General features: G+C 45.0%; 1 protein-coding gene across 1 annotated transcript; it reads right to left on the reverse strand.

The window, feature by feature from the left end:
- Nucleotides 1-1,519: 1,519 nt before the first annotated feature.
- LOC143103125 (cytochrome P450 2K1-like) lies at nucleotides 1,520-22,182 on the reverse strand. Its single transcript, XM_076266916.1, has 9 exons — nucleotides 21,979-22,182; nucleotides 20,215-20,377; nucleotides 7,147-7,296; nucleotides 6,715-6,875; nucleotides 4,859-5,038; nucleotides 3,448-3,589; nucleotides 2,925-3,109; nucleotides 2,571-2,712; nucleotides 1,520-1,707 (listed from the first exon to the last, which is right to left on the reverse strand). Exons 1-9 carry the CDS (start codon nucleotides 22,180-22,182, stop codon nucleotides 1,520-1,522), a joined length of 1,515 nt encoding a protein of 504 aa, XP_076123031.1.
- Between the last annotated feature and the right edge of the window lie 836 nt (nucleotides 22,183-23,018).

A 23,018-nucleotide genomic window follows, 5' to 3' on the forward strand; every position in this document is an offset into this window, starting at 1 on the left:
CAGAGAGGCCGTCGCAGCGCAGTGTCAGACTCGTTCCTGGTGTGCAGACATAGAAAATGCCACGCAACCGCCACACAACTGACATGCCACGCACCCGGTGTGAAACAGCCCTTAGGTGGAGATCACACTGACGGCTCCCACACACAGCTGCGTGCATCGCGTTGCTGGAGACGCATCCTATTCACTTTACATGGGCTCACGTGATCCGTTGCCCAACTGAATTGTGGGTCCGTCGCGTCGCGTTTCTCCCGCCGCTCGCGTTGAGGAGTTCAGCTGTTGCTGCACCGACAGACGGCACCGGCCAATCAAGCCAATCTACGGACGGCACCAACCAATCACATTACGGTTTTACTTCAAGTCATTTGCATAGCTACCGTCGGGAACACCCACTGGCATGCGTTGACGGAACGCAGCTGTGTGTGGGAACCGTGACCAGCGGCAAGCGGCAGGTTTCCTATTGGTCTCTACGGTTCGGCAGCGGAACGGTGGCAGCGCTAGCTAGCGTTGAACAAGCTGAGCGTTGAACTTGGTTCAACTTTCAACTTTTTTTTTTGCCAGCGTATCCAATTGTCAACCGTTTGTGCTACTTAGGAACGAGATAGAACTTATTATGGTCTGAGCGTTGCGTTGCGCTTGTCGTTTGCCGCTGGCCAGTGTGATCCCTTAATCTGCAGATTTGGTCCTTCTCTCACACCATGAAGTATAGCGTTTTCAGAGAAATATTTTTGCAGGTGATTCAACACATCTCGTTATTCATAAAAAACACACACACAAAGAATATTTGCTTTTATTGCTTTTAATTCTATTATTTTTGTTCCGTACATGCTTTTATTATTGGTGCAGGGGGAACAATCATGTTTATGTGTGTCCTGAGCTTGATTTCAAAATAAGCCCATATAGTGTCATTTCTCATTCTGTAACTGTTGTGAATGGGCTATTCATTATTTTGCCCCTTTTTCTTGTTTTCAACCAAACTGTACAATAGCAACAGGCAGCCACAGTCCGTGCCACTTTTCGTCATACATGCAAACGATTTCTCACAGCATCATCCCTCTTGGGGCATGGTATAGTCATATTTAATGCATCATCCCTCTTGGGGCATGGTATAGTCATATTTAATGCATCATCCCTCTTGGGGCATGGTATAGTCATATTTAATGCATTTTAACCTCTTGGGGCATGGTATAGTCATATTTAATGCATTTTAACCTCTTGGGGCATGGTATATAGTCATATTTAATGCATTTTAACCTCTTGGGGCATGGTATATAGTCATATTTAATGCATTTTAACCTCTTGGGGCATGGTATATAGTCATATTTAATGCATTTTAACCTCTTGGGGCATGGTATATAGTCATATTTAATGCATTTTAACTGCATTCACAGCACATGAAGGTGTATACAGCACCATTATAGACATAGCTAATATGAATTGGTATGATTTGGTTATTGGTATTTTATGATTTACACATTAATATAGTTTGTATAGCACCTTCTCTTGTTGTCACCTATGACCCTTAAAATCTCCGAACTGCACACAGCTTGTGTGGGGAGGGGTTGAGGGTTATCCCTACAACTGGTGTGAGGGCCAGCTCGTCCTCGGAGACGCCGGGAGGAGGAGTGAAACGGAAGCGTTGAAGAAGAGACGTGAAGAAGAGGAAGAGTTCCATCCTGGCCAGACTCTCGCCCAAACACGCCCTGCGACCTGAGACAGAGTGCATAAGTAGAATTCTAAAACTGACTGTGATTGGCTGAATCACGTTCAATGCCGTTGTAAAATGCGGCAAAAACATACACCTTGACCGCATTTCATTCTATATTACTGCGCTACCATAACTTGATACAAAAGTTAAAGTAGCTGCGTCTCGACGTTGCTTGGCAACCATTCAGAAAGAGGAAATATATTTCTTGGTGGAAGAATGATTATCTAGGAATAACTCAAGTTATATTTTTTAGTTGCTGTGCCTTTACTTTATGAAACTTTGCCAGGTATTTATAGTAACAGTTTTAGAAAAGCAATAAGGGAAATTTGGTCTCTGCATTTATCCCAATCCGTGAATTAGTGAAACACACTCAGCACACAGTGAGGTGAAGCACACACTAATCCCAGCTCATTGAACACACAGTGAGGTGAAGCACACACTAATCCCGGCACAGTGAGCTGCCTGCTACAACAGCGGCGCTCAGGGAGCAGTGAGGGGTTAGGTGCCTTGCTCAAGGGCACTTCAGCCATGCCTACTGGTCGGGGTTCGAACCGGCAACCCTCCGGTTACAAGTCCGAAGCACTAACCAGTAGGCCACGGCTGGAGTGGTCCAGTCACAACACAAACATAAGATACCACGGCCATTCACAAGCTGGCAAATACAATTAAATTAAACATCACCTATAGGCCTACTGTTAATACGTTACATTTTGAAAATAAAGGACATTCTATTATGAAAACTAATAATGAATATTAAAAACAGATTAACAAAGGGGCCTGGTTATCATGGGCACACTTTATATCACATGATTTGAAAACAGCATACTACCTCTTGTTAAGTGCATGACTGACTCGCACTGTATACCTGCAGAAAATGGAAGGAAAGCGTCTCTCTTGACAAACTGGCCCTGGTCGTCCAGGAAGTGTTCTGGGTGAAATGTGTCAGGTTTTTCCCATTCAGATTCATCCCTCAACACGGAGGTGAGCAGAGGAATCACAGTGGTGCCCTGATGAAAGGACAGAGGAAGCCAATAGATATGATAGATAGATATGAGAAAGTATGGAGATCTAAATACCATCATTTCTTAGCACTGTCCAACTTATTACACTTTTTCATGTAAAATACACAATCCCACATTAAAATACAATATGGCAAAACTACGGTTACTAAGGCACTAACTACGTTGATGTTCACAGTATTATATATATAAACATAAACCTTTTTGATGAAGAAGTCCTGAAAGTTAGTATCACAGCTGGTGGTGTGAGGGAGACTTAAAGGCACGATGTTGGCGACTCTCTGGATCTCGTGGATCACGGCGTCCGTGTAGGGCAGGCTCTTCCTGTCCCCAATAGTAGGCTGGCGTCCGCCAATCACCCGATCAATCTCCTCATGGACTCTCTCTAGGCCAGTAAAACAAACACCAACTTTTTTACCTGTAGCCTGGATTTATTTATTTATTAATTGTATTTTTTTAGAGACCATGTATAATTCTTGTTGTTGCGATTTGATGTATTGTGCCAGAGTTACACCTTACGCTAACTTAGATCGGAGTCCCTAGGCAGAGCACAGTTTAACATCCACTCGCCATCAGTATGAAATATGAATGTCAAGCATCTCAGTAGCAAACTATTACAAAAATAAAAGTGTGTCTTGGTGTGCCCCTCCTACCCTGTATGTGGGGGTACTTGATGTGCCCCTCTTACCCTGTATGTGGGGGTACTTGATGTGCCCCTCTTACCCTGTATGTGGGGGTACTTGGCCATGAGCAGCAGCCCCCAGCGCAGAGTGGTTCCGCTGGTGTCCGTGCCAGCTGCAAACAGGTTGGTCACGCAGTAGATGAGGTTCTTCTCGTGAAACAGGGAGTCCTTTTGGCCAGACTCCTAATGGATTCAAGGATAATAATGTCTTTTGTTTGTCTTTTTTTTAAACACATATTAGGGAAACAATGTGAAAAAATTCAAAAAATATAACATCTATTCTGAACAGACAATAAGTCTTCAAATGTTATTTAAATTTGCTACTAATCAGTAAACATATTGAAGTTTCTTACAGACATATTGCATATTTGTACAATCATGAAGTGTACATGTACAAGTGTACATGATTGGGAGTGTACAAGTGTACATGATTGGGAGCTGTGGATTTTTGCAAAACAAATAACAGGCTCTAGGTGGAGGTATAAGTGCGGGGTTTTTTTTTTCTAAAACCGGCTGATTTATGTTGTTCTGTCGGAGCATAGTGTCGGTTTCAGTGAATATGATCAAAAAAATCTTGCCAACTGCAGCTTTAACCTTCCTTTATGTACAGTACATAATTCCATTCCATCAATTCCATTTGAATTTCACAGTTGTATGTGCAAACAGCATTTTCCCTTAGTAAACCCCTCAAAGGCTCATGATCATATGACTCTTATTTAGATTCTCTTCAATAAGGTCAAATGCTCCGCTATAAGTCTCCCCCTGAGGGGAAGTTTTCAACAACAAAAAAGAACTAAATAAAAACGACAATGAACAATGCAAAACTAACTCAAATGTTCTGTTTGAATTCGAGACACTGCCTTATCAGATTTGACTCTTTCATTGTACCTTTTTGGGCATCTCTAAATCAAGACATTCTTCATAAAAACAGAAAAACTAAAACTGAGACTAAAACTACATAAAAACCAGATAAAACTAGAACATTTGGCAAACAACTACTTTTGCACATGTAAAACTAAAACTAAACTGAAATCAATAACTGAAAGACTAATGAAAATCTCAAAACTGTAATAACTCTGGCATAACTGGCAAAAAGAGGGCACAAACCCTACACACAGATAAACATACAGCTGATGATGCTCAGGGCAACAGCTTGAGCAATATATTGACAGACCGTGTTACTGCTAGTAAAGTAGACAATACAGTTTTATCTAACGAAAACAAGCCGCTCCCTCCTTTTTTGTTCAATGGGTGAGTTGCATTAATCCAGAATAATAAAGATGGTTGTACTCAGTAGCAGCAGACTGAGATTGTTACCCAGCAACTTGTCGCAATCATCCAATCGGATCATTAGAAACTGGTAATGTGATTGCATGGCCGAGGTTTCAGCGTGCACCATCATCACCTTAAGCAATTGGTAGGATGTACTGCCCTGTCGATTGCCTGCCTCACCTCGGCACTCTGCTTGCGGACGAGGAAGGAGTCGACGAAGCCTCGCAGCTCCTGAGGGTTGAGCGTGTCCTGGAGATCTCTGATGATCCTCTTCATCTCCTCCTCATGGACCTCAGCGTTCATCAGTATCTGTTTCAGGTTCCTTACCCACGGCTTTAACCACGGGAACATATTGTAGAGCTACAGCACACAACACCCATTACTACAGACATCTTAGAACCTATACACAACACCCATCATTACAGACGCCTTAGAACACAACACCCATTAGACACCTTAGAACCTACACAACACACATTACTACAGACGCCTTAGAACACAACACCCATTAGACGCCTTAGAACCTACACAACACACATTACTACAGACGCCTTAGAACACAACACCCATTAGACGCCTTAGAACCTACACAACACACATTACTACAGACACCTTAGAACCTTTACACAACACCCATTACTACAGACGCCTTAGAACACAACACCCATTAGACACCTTAGAACCTACACAACACACATTACTACAGACGCCTTAGAACACAACACCCATTAGACGCCTTAGAATCTACACAACACACATTACTACAGACGCCTTAGAACACAACACCCATTAGACGCCTTAGAACCTACACAACACACATTACTACAGACACCTTAGAACCTTTACACAACACCCATTACTACAGACATCTTAGAACACAACACCCATTAGACGCCTTAGAACCTACACAACACACATTACTACAGACGCCTTAGAACACAACACCCATTAGACGCTTTAGAACCTACACAACACCCATTACTACAGACACATTAGAACCTTTCAACCTTCCGTTCTGTAGAATGATACAGATTAAACAATATTGGTTACATTTTAGTCCCTTAGCCTGCCACTTTCTGTAACTCTCAGCTATCATTGGGGATATTTCAAATGATGTATGTGTTATACTATGCCGTTTGGCAATTTCGCTGTTTTCTCACTTTTTGCTCGCAGGTTTCTCTGCAGAGCTCCCCCTACAGCTTCAGAGTATATATTTTACGACACTCCTCAATCGGTCAGTCTGCCGTTTCCTGTTTCCCTGTTCCTCCGACAACAGTTTACTCACTTTCTGCTTCTATTCGCCGGCTCTGCCATGACCAATGTCTGAGAAACGCCATCGCTGCCTTGTTCTAGCCGGTGCCTGGCATGTATGTTTGTAGTGCAGTAAAGCAATTTGTTACATTGCGAGGCTGCAAGACTTTCTGTCTCTTGAGGCCGTTGGTTGCAAGGGTGTTTTTTCCGCTCACAGGTGCTTTGGGGAAGCAAGACGGCCACCATTCAACCCGAAACAAGTCATATAACCATTTCAATGACTCCGAAGCTGTTCAGTTAAGCTTAAAGTTCAGTTTATAGTTATCCTTTAAAATATACATATTACATAATATGTGCAAAAATAGATATCATATAATTACTCATACTACCAAACTAAATATTCTTCATGTAATTGAGCCAGATTAGAGTAACTATCACGTTCATCTGTGCACACACTATCCCACCTACTTGTGATTTTAAAGCTTTTACACTGCATTTCTACATACTTAGAAACTAAGCACTGCTAAGAGAGCACAACTAGAACACCCAGTGAAAAGGTTCAGTTTCATGTGCGATCAGAGAAGTGACTTTTGGCCTGAAACTACATATGAAAGATGCACGGTCAACTGGAATGCCGTAGAAAGAAAACAATAGTAGAACTCTGTGAGGGCAGGATACTGGTCTAATTTGAAATAGTAGAACTCTGTGAGGGCAGGATACTGGTCTAATTTGAAATAGTAGAACTCTGTGAGGGCAGGATACTGGTCTAATTTGAAATCGGATACCTGTACTGAAGGAGAGCCTGTGAGTCGAATGTTCTCATTGGCTCTTTTGACCATGGCCCTGAACTTGGGGTCATCGTACTCAAATCTCCTGCCGTACACAATGGCACAGATGATATTGGAGACGGCGTAGTTCACTGGCTGTGTTGTGTCAAATGCCACACCTACACCATGTAGAGAAAAAAAGAGTACAGTCTCTGTGAACTCAGGTCACATTCGGTCAAATGTATTATGGGGCGGTGGTAGCGTAGTGGTTAAGGAGCTAGGCTAATGTATTATGGGGCGGTGGTAGCGTAGTGGTTAAGGAGCTAGGCTATCATGCCTGAAAAGTTAGTGCCCTTGAGCAAGCTGCTCCGGGGACAGTAGCACTCGTAATATAATTGACATGTGTAAGTTGCTTTGGATAAAAATCACCTTATTTTTCTGTGACCTTACCGTTGAATTTTTCGAACACATCTTTTAGACTTTGAGTCTCTTCTATGATCTTCTCCTCGCTCCCTTTCTTGCCCATCCCAAAGTCCCGCATGTTTGTGAGGGCAAAGCGCCGCATTTCTCTCCAGCTGTCTCCATTGGCAAACAGGATCCCTAAAGAGAACAGTAAACAAACAGGATCCCTAAAGAGAACAGTAAACAAACAGGATCCCTAAAGAGAACAGTAAACAAACAGGATCCCTAAAGAGAACAGTAAACAAACAGGATCCCTAAAGAGAACAGTAAACAAACAGGATCCCTAAAGAGAACAGTAAACAAACAGGATCCCTAAAGAGAACAGTAAACAAACAGGATCCCTAAAGAGAACAGTAAACAAACAGGATCCCTAAAGAGAACAGTAAGACCGGGTTTCTCTTTTTGTCTTTTATTAGTGGGTTTGATCCAGCAAGCCCACTATTGTTCTTCTTAAGTTTTCTTTATTTCTTTATTTATTATTCCCGTTCACCCACTTTTTGTACTCACTACTGCTCCTAGACCGTTTGAGCTATCGACGCAGTTCGAACTCCAAAAATTCAGGCGCTGGTCCTTGTCGTTTTCGTGTTATTCACGTTTTTCGGCGTTTTTTGGCCCCATTGAAATGAATGGCGGAATGCTGGGGCTTTATGACATCACAGCACCTCATTACTTGCACCTGGTAGAGCTCTGCTGCTAGAGTTGATTACTTGCACCTGGCAGAGTTCTAAGCCATCTGGCAATGTCTAATGGGCTGGGCTGGGCTGGGCTGTCTGTGTATATGAAGGTGTGTGCATGTAACCTTTGACCTGTATGTCCGATTTTCAAATATGAGGTACCGTTGGAATCCTCGAATGAAGCTCAGTTCAATGCCTTGCCAGCACCAAGTGTAAATGTAATGTAAAAAAATATCTTTTTTTTAAAGCCAATCCATGTTGATACAGGTCATTAAAAAAAATATATATATATATTTTCCAAATCCATTCAGCCCAGTTCAATGCCTTGCCAGCACCAGTTGTAAAGGTCTTCGCGCTGTCTCATCTTTTTTTTAAAGCCAAACCATGTTCATATAGGTCATTAAAAAAATAAATAAATATTTTCCCAATCCATTCAGCCCAGTTCTATGCCCAGCTAGCTCCATTCAAACTTAATCATGTGTACAGTTATATAGATTATTACATTGAGAAACACACTTTCATACAGATATTATGCACATCCACGCACCATTACTATTCAAGTTAAGTTACTCATCATTGCCCGGCAAGAAGTCCACACTCAATTCAATTGTCTTGCCACGATCTGTGGAGCTTACAGACAACGTTAAATTACTCTAGGTTCTGTATTCTATTTAAAGCCGACCTAACGATGAGTCCCTTCATAACGGTTTGTTGCAATGCATTCTGGGTGCTGTGCTGTGATTAGAGTAAAAATAAATCGCTACCAAGGCTCCAAATAGCAACACACTTACACCGTAGCATAATGAGGGTATCTACATGTAAACCGAAGCATTGAGAACTGTGTAAGTCTACAGGCAGTTTATTAAAAAGAAAAACAGTACCGTTCACGTCTCGTTCACATATACAGACGGGCGCCATCTTGGGAAAACACAACTCTCTGGGATGTGGCGTAAATCTCGCGTGAAACCTTGTTGCCGGAACAGCAGGGAAGAGGCAACAGAATAGCAGCACGAAAGATACACAGGATACACACGGAATTCGAACGAATTTGAAGACATCGAAGAACGAACCCTTTTAGTTTGATGGACGTCCTTATCAGTCTATGGTCTAACTTATGAACGTGTCGGGTCAACGTCAACGATAAGTAAGTTAGGCTAACGTAAACGTTAGCTATTTGCTGTTGTCATATGCTTTGCGTGATGTAAATTGTTAGTATGGTTTTAATGTGTAAACAGACCAACCGCGATTTTGCAATGAAGTGAATGATGTCATTTTAGGTACTACTTTCACAAAGTCTGTAGTTCTGTCAAAATTGATCTTATCTTTGAACAGACTACATGGTTATCTTCCTTAGACTTCGTAGATGTAGTTACTACAATTTGGAAGCGAAATTCGAAGTGTAAATATGGTTTTAATGTGTAAACAGAACAACCGCGATTTTGCGAGCTAGAAAAAAGGAAGTGAAGTAAATGGAGTCATTTTAGGTACTACTTTCACGAAGTCTGTAGTTCTGTCAAAATTGATCTTATCTTTGAACAGACTACATGGTTATCTTCCTTAGACTTCGTAGATGTAGTTTAATTAGGAGTCGAAATTCGAAGTGCAAATATGGTTTAAATGTGTAAACAAGACGCCTGATGTTTAATATGTGTTAATGAATGGGCACAGTATTATTGTGTACAGTAATGGGCTATCAGTAGTATGTAAACAGTTCATGTGTTATGCGATTTACATAAACTAGTAAACAACAGAAATGTTAAAAGCTGGTATTGTGTTTCCTGAATTCTTACATTCAGGCATTCAAATGAAATGTAATTAAATAGCATATATTTACTCTATCTATGAGGTGGCACAGTGGTGTCAATCTAACAGCTTGACACTGAATATCAATAAAACCAAGGAAATGGTAGTGGATTACAGAAGGAAGCAGCAGAACTACAGTTACACCCCACTAATGATCAGCGGGCAACCTGTAGAGAGAGTCACAAGTTTTAAATACCTTGGTGTCCACATTACTGAAGACTTAACATGGACTGTTAACACTCAACATGTTCTGAAGAAGTCCAGACAACGACTCTACTTCCTTCGTCAGCTAAGGAAATTCAAAGTTTCTACATCCATCATGAAGGCCTTCTACACTTCAGCGGTTGAGAGTGTTCTAACTGGTAGCATCATCACCTGGTATGGGAACTCCACAGTTAGAGATTGTAGTACTCTGCAGAGAGTAGTGCGCTCAGCTGAACGTACTATAAGAACTCAACTCCCTGCTCTACAAGAAATCTATTCCAGAAGAGTACTCCTAAGAGCCCAAAAGATTCTGAAGGACTCTTCTCATCCTAACAATGGATTATTCCTACCGCTGAAATCAAGAAGACGCCTATGTAGTCACAAAGCCAGAACTGAGAGACTCAGGAGAAGTTTTTATCCCCAGGCCATCCGAACTCTGAACTCACACTATACTGACTTTGCACACATTCACTCCTCAGCACTCTCAAACATTTCCCAACTCTGAACTCACACTATACTGACTTTGCACTCATCCACTCCTCAGCACTCATGACCCCCCCCCCCACACACACACACACACACACACCTACATGACTTTTAGCACTTTTACATCCCTCTCCCTATGCTGCAGACCTTTTATTTATTTTCTTATTCATCACACGTCAAAACACACACACACACACACACACACACACACACACACACACACATATCTGACTTTCTCCAACTTTTGCACATCTCTATAGAACTTTTTATTTATTATTTTTGATTTCTCCTCCATCTATCTACCCATGTCCTTGATTGCCTAGCCTTTCTGTCCCCCCCCCCCATCCCCAACACACACACACACACAAAAAACACACACTCTTACATCATCACTGTCATCACCTCACATACATACAGCACACTGCTTGCTACAGTAAGCCTCCTCTACATACTTGCTGCACACTGCCCCCCCCCTCCCTACATACACAGCACATTGTCTTCAGGATCGATCTTCTCCAACACACATCCTCTACATACTTACAGCATACTGCCCCCACCTACCCACACACACACTACACACACACACACACAGTCACTGCTCCACTCCCCTCCCGCCCACACACACATCTTCACTGTCATCACTCACATACATCATACTTGCAGTACACTGCCCCCCCCTCTCCCCTACATACACAGCACATTATTTCATCAGGAAGCTTCTCCAACACACATCCCCAACATACTTACAGCACACTGCCCCCGCCCCCCAATACACAGCACATTGTCTCATGAGGAAGCTTCTCCAACACACATATTGCACACTGCCCTCTCCCCACATACACAGCACACTATCCCATCTCCCTTGTCATCCCCCCAACACACACACCAAGACCCTTGGCAGTTGGGTTAGCCCCTTGAGCCGTGGATATGCCTAAGGTTTCTTCCTTGGTAAGGGAGTTTTTCCTTGCCCCTGTTGCTCTTGGGTGCTCCTTGTTGGTGCCCCCCCCCCCAATCGCAATCCTCCCCCACCTTTCTTATGCAGCCCTTGCCACTTAATCTACTAAACCCCTCTTCTACTGCACTTTTTACCCCCCCATAAATGCACAAATAGGCTGACACCATACTTAATTTCACTGCATTTCTTACTTCCAGTAACTATATGCATGTGACAATAAACTTCCTTGTATCCTTGTATCCTTGTATCAGTGTATGATGCTTGCATGAGAGAAACATCCCAAAACAACGGCACCCATATAAATGATGTTTTCTAAACAAAGTTCGGGAGGAGCCTGCGGGATGATTGACAGCAATTAACTCACCCACTGCCGCCGCAGGGTATGCCTATTTAAGCCGACCTCCTTTTCCATACGTCACACGCTCCGACGTTCGCGAAATCATTGGAGTCGCAAAGCCTCGGTAGGCAGACGTAATGGAGCTGGGGGTTTTCACTACTAACCATCCGAAAGCTACATCCAGTCCACGGGCTACAGCCACCTGGTTCACCAGCGTTTTCAGGTCACTGCTCAGAGCAAGGTTAGGCTACAACTATCGATTATGCTATAGCCTGCTCACCCCAGCATACTTCAAGGCTCTAACACCAAGCTGCTCCAAGCTCGCGTTTTCACGTCGCAAGATTATCCAGGTAACTCGAAATGCTCTAAATTCCACATGGCTCGGCACGCCAAGCGTCTGAAGTTGTAGGCTATCCACTATCCAGCGGAGGCCTATCTTCCGAAGATCACTCAATCCGTAATCCGTGTTGGCATCGGAAACTAACAGGTCTTGTTAATTCACTCCTCTAGTCGTCCAGTGACTTCTCATAAACTGATACTAGCGTTGTTGGATATTTAAGCTACTTATAACGAACTGACAAGCCTCAACCTTAAGTGCCCAGTATTTCGCTGGCTCGTGCTGCAGTCTGTTTAAACAATGGCGCTGCGTCGCAGACGTCAGCAATTATTAAAGCGATAGTACACTTTGTAATTCGCGTCAGGCGACGCAGACAGCAAGGACCCTGATTGTCAACTCGTCCGGTGTCGATGGCCGGCTATTCATGTAGCTTCTACGGGGTATAGCAACAAGCTAGTTCACTGATATAAGCTTTGCAAATAAACTCAAGTCATTTGGTTACAATGACTGGTTATTTGTATGTTTTAAAATTAGCACTTCGCCAGCAAGCAGTGCTTTGTGGCCAGTTCCGTTTGCTCTCAGGAGGCCCTCAAACCCCAGTCTACAGCCAGAATATATTAATGACACTCTTTGAACACCGGTCTATTGTTTCATTCCATGCCAACACCGACAGGAGGGAGTTTACAGTATTGCACTGTAAATAACTATTGTTTACAGCAAACCCAAAGCAGTTTGCCCAGACAGCCAGGAGATGGCAGCAAAATTCACTGCTTAACACTTGTGTTTTAATGTTAAGACACTACAAGCAATACTACAATTAGTGCTTTCCTGCACCACACGCTCCAGAGCGTATCACTCCGCTGCCTCAGCCACAGCCACGCCAGCGGCCCAGGTTCTTAACCACCGACTTCCTTCCCGCAGCATCTCCGCCGTACTTCCGGATCCGACTCCACTTCTTCAGACGGCCCCGGTAGCGACCGCGTCGCTACTCCCTCCGCCCCCTCTTCCCCTTCCCCACCCACTTCCCCCAGCCAGGACCCGGTCCAGGGCTGCCCCCCTTCCAGTCGTTCTGACGACTGCTCCCTCCCTTCCCCCTTTTTCCCCCTCCCCATTCCATTCCCGGAGTCACGTCTGTACAGCACGCCACGACTCACGAAGAGGCGTCCATTCAAACTCCCCTCGCTAGCTCCCTATTTTCTTTACGAGTTAGCGAGCACCTGGTCTCAGCCGGCGCCGGTAGCGACAGCGTCGCTACTCCCTCCGCCCCCTCTTCCCCTTCCCCGCCCACTTCCCCCAGCCAGGACCCGGTCCAGGGCTGCCCCTCTTCCAGTCGTTCCGACGACTGCTCCCTCCCTTCCCCCCCTACCCCTACCCATCCCCTCCCCGGCTCCACGCTAGACCAGCCCGCCACAGCGGGTTATCAGCACTCCGCGAGTGCTTCGGATCACGACGTCCCATTCCGGCTCCCCAGCCATCCACTAGCCACAGCAAAGGCCTTCGACCACCTCCTCACGCTGCACGTTCCAGCTTTAACATCCCGTTCCGTCTACCCAGCTATTCAATGGCCACAGCCATTTCATTCCATCTGGATACTCACCATTCATGCTATTCATGCCTTATCATGCTTATCTGCTTATCATGTTTTATGCGTTGTATGTCGTATCATGCTGAATATGTCATGTTTATCAGGTAACGGTATTCTAAAAGTTTCTTCAGCCCAGGTTGAATTATTTAAGGCTGCCACAGATGGTACGGAATGAGCTTGGACCCGATGCAACAACAGCTTCAGGGAGACCCATGCAGCAACTGCTCCGCTGAGCCCCTGCTACAACGGCTCCGCCGAGCCCCAAGAGCCATGCAGCAACAACTAAGCCGAGATCGATCCAGGACCCATGCAACTTCGGCTCCACCAAGCCTTGAGAACCATGCAGCAACAGCTACGCTGAGCTCCAAGACCCATGCAATGTCGGCTCCACCAAGCCCCGAGAACGGCTCGCATCCGCAGCACTCTCCATTCCCGCGGCATCGCGTTCCGTAGGTCTGCTAGGAAGTTCCATCTCCTCCGACTGCGTTAGAAGGCATAGAATAGCCCGGTCTTTTCGCCCTCCCGCTCCCTCCCTTTGTTTTCCTCCCCAGACCAGGAAGCAAGCTGCTCCTTCTGGCATCCCGGCGCGGTCCTTCCGCCGGCCATTCAGCCGGACGAAGCACACATCACCAGCCACCTCGCGAACCGGGCACGCCGACAGCACTTTCCGGCACCACACCTTCAGAGCGCATCATTCCGCTGCTTCAGCCACAGCCACTGCCACGTCAGCGGCTCAGGCCCATTCCCACCGCATCTCCGCCGTATTTCCGGGTCCAACCCCACTTCGCCAGACGGCCCCGGTAGCGACAGCGTCGCTATTCCCCCCCACCCCTTCTTTCCCTCCCCCATCCACCTCCCCTAGCCAGGACTCGGTCCAGGGCTGCCCCACCTCCAGTCGTCCGTCGACTGCTCCCTCCCTCCCCCCTTTTCCCTCTCCCCTTTCCATTCCGGGAGCCACGTCTGTACTGCACGCCTCAACTCACGAAGCGTCAGTTCGAAGATTCACCTCGCTAGCTCCCCATATCTCTTACGAGCTAGCGAGCACCTGGTCTCAGCCGGCGCCGATATTCCCCCCCTAACCCTCCTTCCTTCCCCGTCCCACTTCCCGCGACCCAGGTTGCTCCCCTTCCGGTCGCGTCAGCGACCGCTCCCTCCCTCCCCCCCTTTTCTCCCTTCCCATTTCTTCCCCGGCTCCGCGCTAGACCAGCCCGCCGCAGCGGGTCATCAGCATTCAGCGAGTGCTTTGGATCACGACGTCCCATCCCGGCTTCCAAGCTATTCATTAGCCACAGCAAAGGCCTTGCCACCGCCTCCTCACGCTGCAGCATTTGAACCACCACCCGTCACAGCGTCCACCAGGAACCTCATTCGTCAGGTGCAGACGTAGACCTTTCTACCATTCGTCCCTCCCTTCCTATTCCCTCTCATAACCGGGAATTAGTTGCGGCGAACTGGTTTGTCTTTAAAACATTCTGGCCCAGCATCAAAGATTCTGTCATTCCCCGAGTTCACCGTAGCTTTACCAACTACACAGAACTCATCTGTTTCGTGTTCCCCAGCCGACGCAAAGAGCTAAATGACTACCTGGCCATCATCGCCGGCCTAGCCGTGTCCTACGGGGGAGCCCATTTGTATACGTACCACCGGCTGTTTTCAGCAAAATGCGCTGCCAGAGTCGGCCTCTGGAACCAAAACCCCTACTGGGGCGCGCTCGATATGGAGCTCCATAACCGCGCTTCCTAGGACTCAAGCCATCTTGTCCTCTCTGCAATAGCCCAGTCACGGCGCGGTCGAGTGTCCACTAGTCAACCCATTCCCCAGGGCCGCCCTTTCATCTCGCATCTCATAAACTGCGCCTCAGCAACCCCATCTCTCGAAGATGTCGTATCTCTACATGCCCAGTGTCTGGCCGATATCAAACACTGGAGGATGTTTTAGACGAATGGAATGGTCTGTGCATGTTCTACGATGACTGCCAATCATCTCCAGAAGACCTCCAGTTGTACACCGACGCAGCCCCCTCAACAGGCTTCGGAGGCTTTTCAAAAGGCGCCGGTTTGCATCCCCGTGGCCACTAGAGTTCAGAGAGCTAACAACTGAAAACGAATCGTCAGCCGTGTTCGAACTCTACCCCGTAGCCATCACGGCCCTACCTGGGGGAATGAGTGGACCTCCAAGAGTGTGCTAATCCACAGCGACAACGAAGCCGTAGTGCACGTCATTAATAACTCGAGCTCAAATCGCCTGCGCTTTCCCCTCTTATTAGGCGTCTAATCTGGATAGCAGCCAGCTACCAGTTATTATAAGAGCCGCGCACGTCCCCGGTCGCCACAATGAAATTGCTGACTCTCTCTCGTCTTAGCTTCTGAATCTCTGGGATTTATCTTCAGCCCATCACGGCCGACCTAGCCCTTCAAGCCCTCGCACCCAGGACCATGCAGTCCCGGACTGCTTGGTCGTGCTTCAAACAGTTCCACGCAAAGCACTCACTACCATTTCCCAGTTCGATGCTGTCACCATATCATCATTATTACCTACGCCCACACTTCACTCGGGATCAAAGTCTCTTCCATTAGAGTCTACCTAGCCGGCATTCATTTCTTCTACAAACGCCTCCACGGCTCCGAATGCCCTTCCTTCTCCGACACCAGGATAGGCTTGTTATTTAAAGGTATCCGTAGGCAACAGCCAGTCCCCCAAGACTCCCGCCTTCCCATTACCTCAAGCATTCTCGCCACCTGCCTCGCTACCCTTCGCAAAGGGTTCATGTCACCGCATTCCGATTCCACCATCTCCGTTATGCTTCACTGGCCTTTTTTGGGCTGCTGAGATGTAGCGAGTTTACATGCCCTTCGTCTCTCTTCATTCCCGATGTCCACCCGTGCATCGCAGATCTAGAGCAGCTAGACCAAGACACCATTCGATTTACCATCAAACAGAGTAAAACCGATCAGTCCCGAAAGGACACTCCATATCCATTTTAACTCCGCCTCAGATCTTCAGCCTTTCCAATACCTATCTCACTACATCTCATATCGGTCAGCTCAAGCTTCGTCTACTAGCCCGCTCTTCGTGTCAGACGAAGGGCTACCCATCACTCGCCACAGATTCCAGACACTCTTAAAATCATTCTAGTCAAATCTGGTTTCCCGCGGATCGCTACTCCGCACACTCCTTCAGGATAGGAGCTGCCACAACAGCTGCGCTCAACGGCTTATCGGAGCAACAAATTAAAATACTGAGCCGTTGGTCCTCGGATGCCTACCAGTCTTACATCCGCTCCAATCTAGCGGATTTATGACTCACTCAGCAAGCACTTATGTAGTTGGTAGCGGCCAGCGGCCTTTCTCTGTGATCTTTGGGGTGCAAGCGGTCATCGCTCTATCGCGATGTCCGCTCCAGGCACTCCAGGACCACGGACAGCTACCTTGCCAAACACGCACTTCTCCCATACATTCTAGTCTAGCTGAAGCAATCATATCGAAGGGCGAACTAGTGAAATGATGTTTTCTAAACAAAGTTCGGGAGGAGCCTGCGGGATGATTGACAGCAATTAACTCACCCACTGCCGCCGCAGGGTATGCCTATTTAAGCCGACCTCCTTTTCCATACGTCACACGCTCCGACGTTCGCGAAATCATCCCCCCTCCTCCCCCTACTCCTCCATTTCACCAATTGCCCTGTTACTCATCCTCCTTACACAGGGGGTGCAAGCGGTCATCGCTCTATCGCGATGTCCGCTCCAGGCACTCCAGGACCACGGACAGCTACCTTGCCAAACACACACTTCTCCCATACATTCTAGTCTAGCTGAAGCAATCATATCGAAGGGCGAACTAGTGAATTGCTGTTGTTTTGAGAAGTATTTCTCATGCAAGCATCATGCAACAATGCAAAAACAATGAAACTAGTGTAGGCCTAATTATATTTTACATTAATAAAGCAGTACTCTGATGTGCATGCTTTCACAAACTTTTGTGAACAATCTTAGCACTTTAAACATTGACTGTTTTGAAGTGCATGTATAGCAATACAGTATAAAAATAATAATTGTGATCTCATTACAATTTGATAGGGGTTGGGAGGAGGGGGTGGGTTCATGTAGGTGGGCCCTATGACCCCAAAGTATGCCTTGACTGGGCCTCAGGTCAAAGAAGTTTGAGAAATGCTGATGTAGACGACAAAGCAGCAAGGAGGCGTCGTGTGATCATTTAAACAAGTTTTATGACAAGGTCGATGAGGGTGGGAAAAATCGTACATTTCTGTGCAAACTTTGCCCGCACTTCAGTCACATTGGGCTATATTTTGGGTCACCAGCGCATGGCGTAAAGTTCGTTATTCACCGGCGCGAAGTTGAATTCGTTATTTTGCACGTTTATTTTTTAAGCATTGCGCCCAGGGGTGTGGCAATTAACAACCTAGGGAGGGACCTGGCGCATTATCTAAAAATCGCTATCATACACCACCTAAACCTGGTCAGACGTCAATGGCGAGTTGTTCATATGCTATTTTAAGAGCGCATGTCAACAGTCATATTGGCAGGTGCACCATCCTTCTATCATTCATGAACGCACACCAGCGCACGTCCATGCAAAGCATTACAAATTGCACGATTACAATGGGAAACATAATTAGAATAAAGATATTACGAAATACTGTACATCTCATGATGAGTAGTTATTCACCATGATTTGCAAATTGGTAATGACGGTTAAAAGTGATTAGGGGAGAGGCGAGAGACACGTATGGAGCACAGCTGAAGACGCACTGTCACGAGATATAAGCAACTCCTCTGCAGGATAAATGTTGTTTTATTCAGTCATTTGAGCAACATTAGGGTAAGTGTTGCTTTTTCCAGCCTATGTTTTCGATGGTAACCCATTGTCAGTCAATAGTGAAAGTAACTGCATATAACTGTCTTGTCGTTGACTGACTCCTTGGTGAAGTTAGTTTCACTTTGCCAATGAGTTCAAATAATAGACGAGTGCAAATGCGTGAAGGCTATGCTAGGTTTTAGTAAAGCATGGTTTAAGAATGACTATTCCATACGGTCTCGCAAGCAGCCTCCTTCAAATGCGCCGTTGAATGCCAAAATACCGATGCATTTATTTGACATATCGCGCATTGCGCCGTTAAAGGGAATGACAGATGTCATTCTCATTGGTTTAAAATGATGTTACGCCCCAAACACACCCATATGACTGATTAAAAGACCTAGGAACACCTTTTTACGCCATGCGCTCCACTTTTGAGAACGAAACCCCTCCCAATGTGAACTGGACATCCTACTAAATTTGAATAGACTTTTGACGAGTGACGATGCACTTTAGAATGTCATGATAGGGCCCATTGTCTTTTAAGAAAATGCAGTCCATTTTTTGGTTCCAGCAGCCAACAACCTCAGAACTGACCCTTCAGGCCTCTCAGGAGGCGCTGGCCTTCTAACCTAGTGACCACCATAGCAACCAGCATGATTGCCCTAGCAACCAGCATAGCAACCATGTTATTTATGCGTTTTAGCTTATTGGATGTTGCGTTAATGCAGATAACTTTTGATCCGTGTGCCCGATTTTCATAAATGAGGTACCGTTGGAATCCTTGGATGAGGCCGAGTTCCATGCCACTGATCAAACCCACTCTTGCAGTTCCTCGGAACCGCAATTCTAGTTGTTATTGATATTTTGACAATGTTTAGTTTGAGCCAGTTTCTCACACATGAATTAAGACTAAAATATTTTAATCAATGGAGATCTCCTCCAAAATTCTCTATGAATGAATGAATGAATGGAGATAAATAGTTAAATACTGACCAATCTGTGGTTAGTGAAAACTTACACACACAAGGAGCAGTGGGCACACACACACACACACACACACACACACACTCACACACACACACACACACCTGGAGCACTGAGCACTGCTGTGGCCCCCGAGGAGCAGTTGAGGATTAGGTGCCTCGGAGTGTGGACATGGGAGAGCGCTGTCACTCCCCCTGCCCAGAATTTTCCAACCGGCCGAGGATTCAACCCCGTCTGATTCTCTAACCAGTAGGCCATGGCTGCTTTATAAGCTTAATAGGCGTAACCAACGTGGGTGAAACAGGATCTTTGTGATCTGGTCTGTTTTGTTTGCTGATTATTATAATCACACACTTACTGACAACAGGTCAATCCCTGACTGGTAGGAAATAAGGCACCTAACCCCCATTAGCCAGCGGCAAGCAGCAGGTTTCCTATTGTTCTCTATGGTTCGGCAGCGGAACGGTGGCAACGCTGGTGTAAAGCTAGCATTGAACAAGCTGAGCGCTGAACTTGGTTCAACTTTCAAAGCGCAACGCGAGCGTAGTCAGTTAAGGCAAACTGTTTGTGTTACCATAGGAACGAGATAGAACTTATCATGGTCTGAGCATTGTGTTAGGCTTGCCGCTGGCTAATGTGATCCCCGCCTTAAGGGGGACCCTGTGTGTGGGCTCCCAGTTCACTGCTCCAAGTGTGTGTATATGCACACACACATATATATATATATATATATATATATACACCGGTAGTTTATAATAACTTGTTGTTGCCCAAATACACCTCAGATCAAGAACATTGCACAAATTAAAAAAGAAAGGCCTGCAGTTAACCAGATTTCTGGTCAGTCAAACTCCAATTCAGAGCTCAGCCTTACCATGCCCTTTGTTTATATCATGAAATAGAGGGGTGATATCTCTGTCTCCAAACTCCTCTGCATGGTTCACAAGTGCCTGCTTCACAGTCTTGTATCCTGATAAGACAACCACTTTCTTAGGACCAAGGTGAATGGTAAAGACGGACCCATACTTCTTGGAGAGCTGCCGGGTATAAAAGGATCAAATGTCAACTATATTTAACGGCAAGACTGGAAGACTATATTAATGCATACTGTGGCGGTAGCCTATAGTGGTGACCCTTTCAATCTGTTCCTCGAGTGTTTTCAAGGTCTCAACACCCACATAAGCTAAAACAAATAGTGAAAACAGTGCACTCTTAAAGCAAATGTGTTGTCCCTATCTGGAAACCGAGATGTGTTAAAAAAAAGCAACGCAAGTTGTGTTGTTTTCAACACATAGGCCTATGTTGGTATTGTGTAGCAAATTAAAAAAGGAAACAACACAAACTGTTTTCAACACATTTGTTTGTTTACTTTTGTAGTGTTGTATCTCAGGGAAAGGGCTTAAAGAAAATATTAGCCACATATGTATTAGCCACAAGATATCCATATCCATAAGTTTCTTAAAACTTAAAAACATAGTGACATGTGTTTCATTCAGCCATATCCCCTTAAAACAATGTGTTAAACACTACTAAGATATTATAAGCTGCATAATAAATTGGTATGAGGTGACATGAATCATACAAAACTGAACAAGCTTTGGTATTAAAATTAGTTTAAAAAAAAAACAAAACAAAAAAAAACGGAACGGAACTCATCAAAAGAAGTGTCAATCACAGTCATGGCTTCCACATAAATCATCAAAAGAAGACACTAGTGAGTCAATCACAGTCATGGCTTCCACATAAATCATCAAAAGAAGACACTAGTGAGTCAATCACAGTCATGGCTTCCACATAAATCATCAAAAGAAGACACTAGTGAGTCAATCACAGTCATGGCTTCCACATAAATCATCAAAAGAAGACACTAGTGAGTCAATCACAGTCATGGCTTCCACATAAATCATCAAAAGAAGACACTAGTGAGTCAATCACAGTCATGGCTTCCACATAAATCATCAAAAGAAGACACTAGTGAGTCAATCACAGTCATGGCTTCCACATAAATCATCAAAAGAAGACACTAGTGAGTCAATCACAGTCATGGCTTCCACATAAATCATCAAAAGAAGACACTAGTGAGTCAATCACAGTCATGGCTTCCACATAAATCATCAAAAGAAGACACTAGTGAGTCAATCACAGTCATGGCTTCCACATAAATCATCAAAAGAAGACACTAGTGAGTCAATCACAGTCATGGCTTCCACATAAATCATCAAAAGAAGACACTAGTGAGTCAATCACAGTCATGGCTTCCACATAAATCATCAAAAGAAGACACTAGTGAGTCAATCACAGTCATGGCTTCCACATAAATCATCAAAAGAAGACACTAGTGAGTCAATCACAGTCATGGCTTCCACATAAATCATCAAAAGAAGACACTAGTGAGTCAATCACAGTCATGGCTTCCACATAAATCATCAAAAGAAGACACTAGTGAGTCAATCACAGTCATGGCTTCCACATAAATCATCAAAAGAAGACACTAGTGAGTCAATCACAGTCATGGCTTCCACATAAATCATCAAAAGAAGACACTAGTGAGTCAATCACAGTCATGGCTTCCACATAAATCATCAAAAGAAGACACTAGTGAGTCAATCACAGTCATGGCTTCCACATAATTCCTCACCTCACAGAGTGTCCTGTGGGGTTGCTTCAGGTCCAGCTGCAGCAGGTTACCCAGGAAGGGCAATGCTTTGGGTCCCGGAGGCTCCTTCCCTTCCTCCGGGCCGCTCCCGCCAGAGGAGAGCAGGTAGACAACCAGCAGCAACAGCACCGCAATCAGCAGAGGGAACGTGCCAGATATCTGGAGAATTCCCTCCAGTACAGCCATTTATGTACAAGTAGAGCTTCACAGATGACAGTCTACAAAAGTGAAGTTTTAGTCTCTCAAAATAGACTGATAGACTGAATAGCCTATCAGTCCTCCAGAATAATTAGATGAAAGCAGTTTTGTTGAGTACCGGTAGCCTAACTGCTGGTTTAACAGTCATGTTTAATAGATCAACAATTAACTTCACAAAAGGTTATAAACACAGAGAGCATAAGAATGTTTACAATATTTTCCTAAGGCTACAAATAATTTGCAAATGGCAATGCATGTGTCTCTCCATGTTTACTGAGTAGCCTATGTTCTTGTATTCTGAATATGCTGTATTCCTGGTCGCTTGAGCTCGAGTACTGATAATAGAGAGGTAAAGATTCAGAGGCAGGCTTGGGAAGCAATAAGACACCAATAAAAGTTGTAAAACAACAACAGTGTTCTCAAAAGCTTCAACATGTCTTATATTATAGGAATCACCCCGTATCAGAATGATTGGCCTTGGCATATGCATTAAAATCATGCTTGATATTTAAGTGTAGATGGAAAAGAACTTTCGACGAAGAGAACATTTGGGCATAATTTGTAAAACAATCATTGTATAATAGGCCTAGCTATTATCAATGAAAGTAACACATTTGAAGTAAATCTTGCTTAGCTAAAGTGTTCCCATCTGAAGCACCAGTGGCAAATGTAGGTTAGCCTACCCCACACACAACGTATAATACCCCATAGACCAAATCAAATACAAAGATAGGCTATAGCAGAGGTCGTCAAGTAACTTTGGCCTATTTTTCACTGCCAATAGACCGCGGGTCGCAGGCCAGCGTAGGCTATAGGCTACTAAT

This window comes from Alosa pseudoharengus, unplaced genomic scaffold, assembly GCF_046254945.1.
Source record: "Alosa pseudoharengus isolate Yale_2024_CS ecotype anadromous, Long Island Sound unplaced genomic scaffold, YU_APseudo_1.1 YU_APseudo_1.1_scf_4, whole genome shotgun sequence".
Taxonomy (NCBI): Eukaryota; Metazoa; Chordata; class Actinopteri; order Clupeiformes; family Clupeidae; genus Alosa; species Alosa pseudoharengus.

Excerpts from the sequence above, each read along its gene's own strand:
- LOC143103125 (XM_076266916.1), bottom strand. The coding sequence starts at position 22,182 with ATGGCTGTACTGGAGGGAATTCTCCAGATATCTGGCACGTTCCCTCTG. Across the intron at positions 3,590-4,858 it reads TCCGCAAGCAGAGTGCCGAG|GAGTCTGGCCAAAAGGACTC; the intron begins GTGAGGCAGGCA and ends TGAATCCATTAG. Across the intron at positions 1,708-2,570 it reads TTTCCTTCCATTTTCTGCAG|GTCGCAGGGCGTGTTTGGGC; the intron begins GTATACAGTGCG and ends ACTCTGTCTCAG.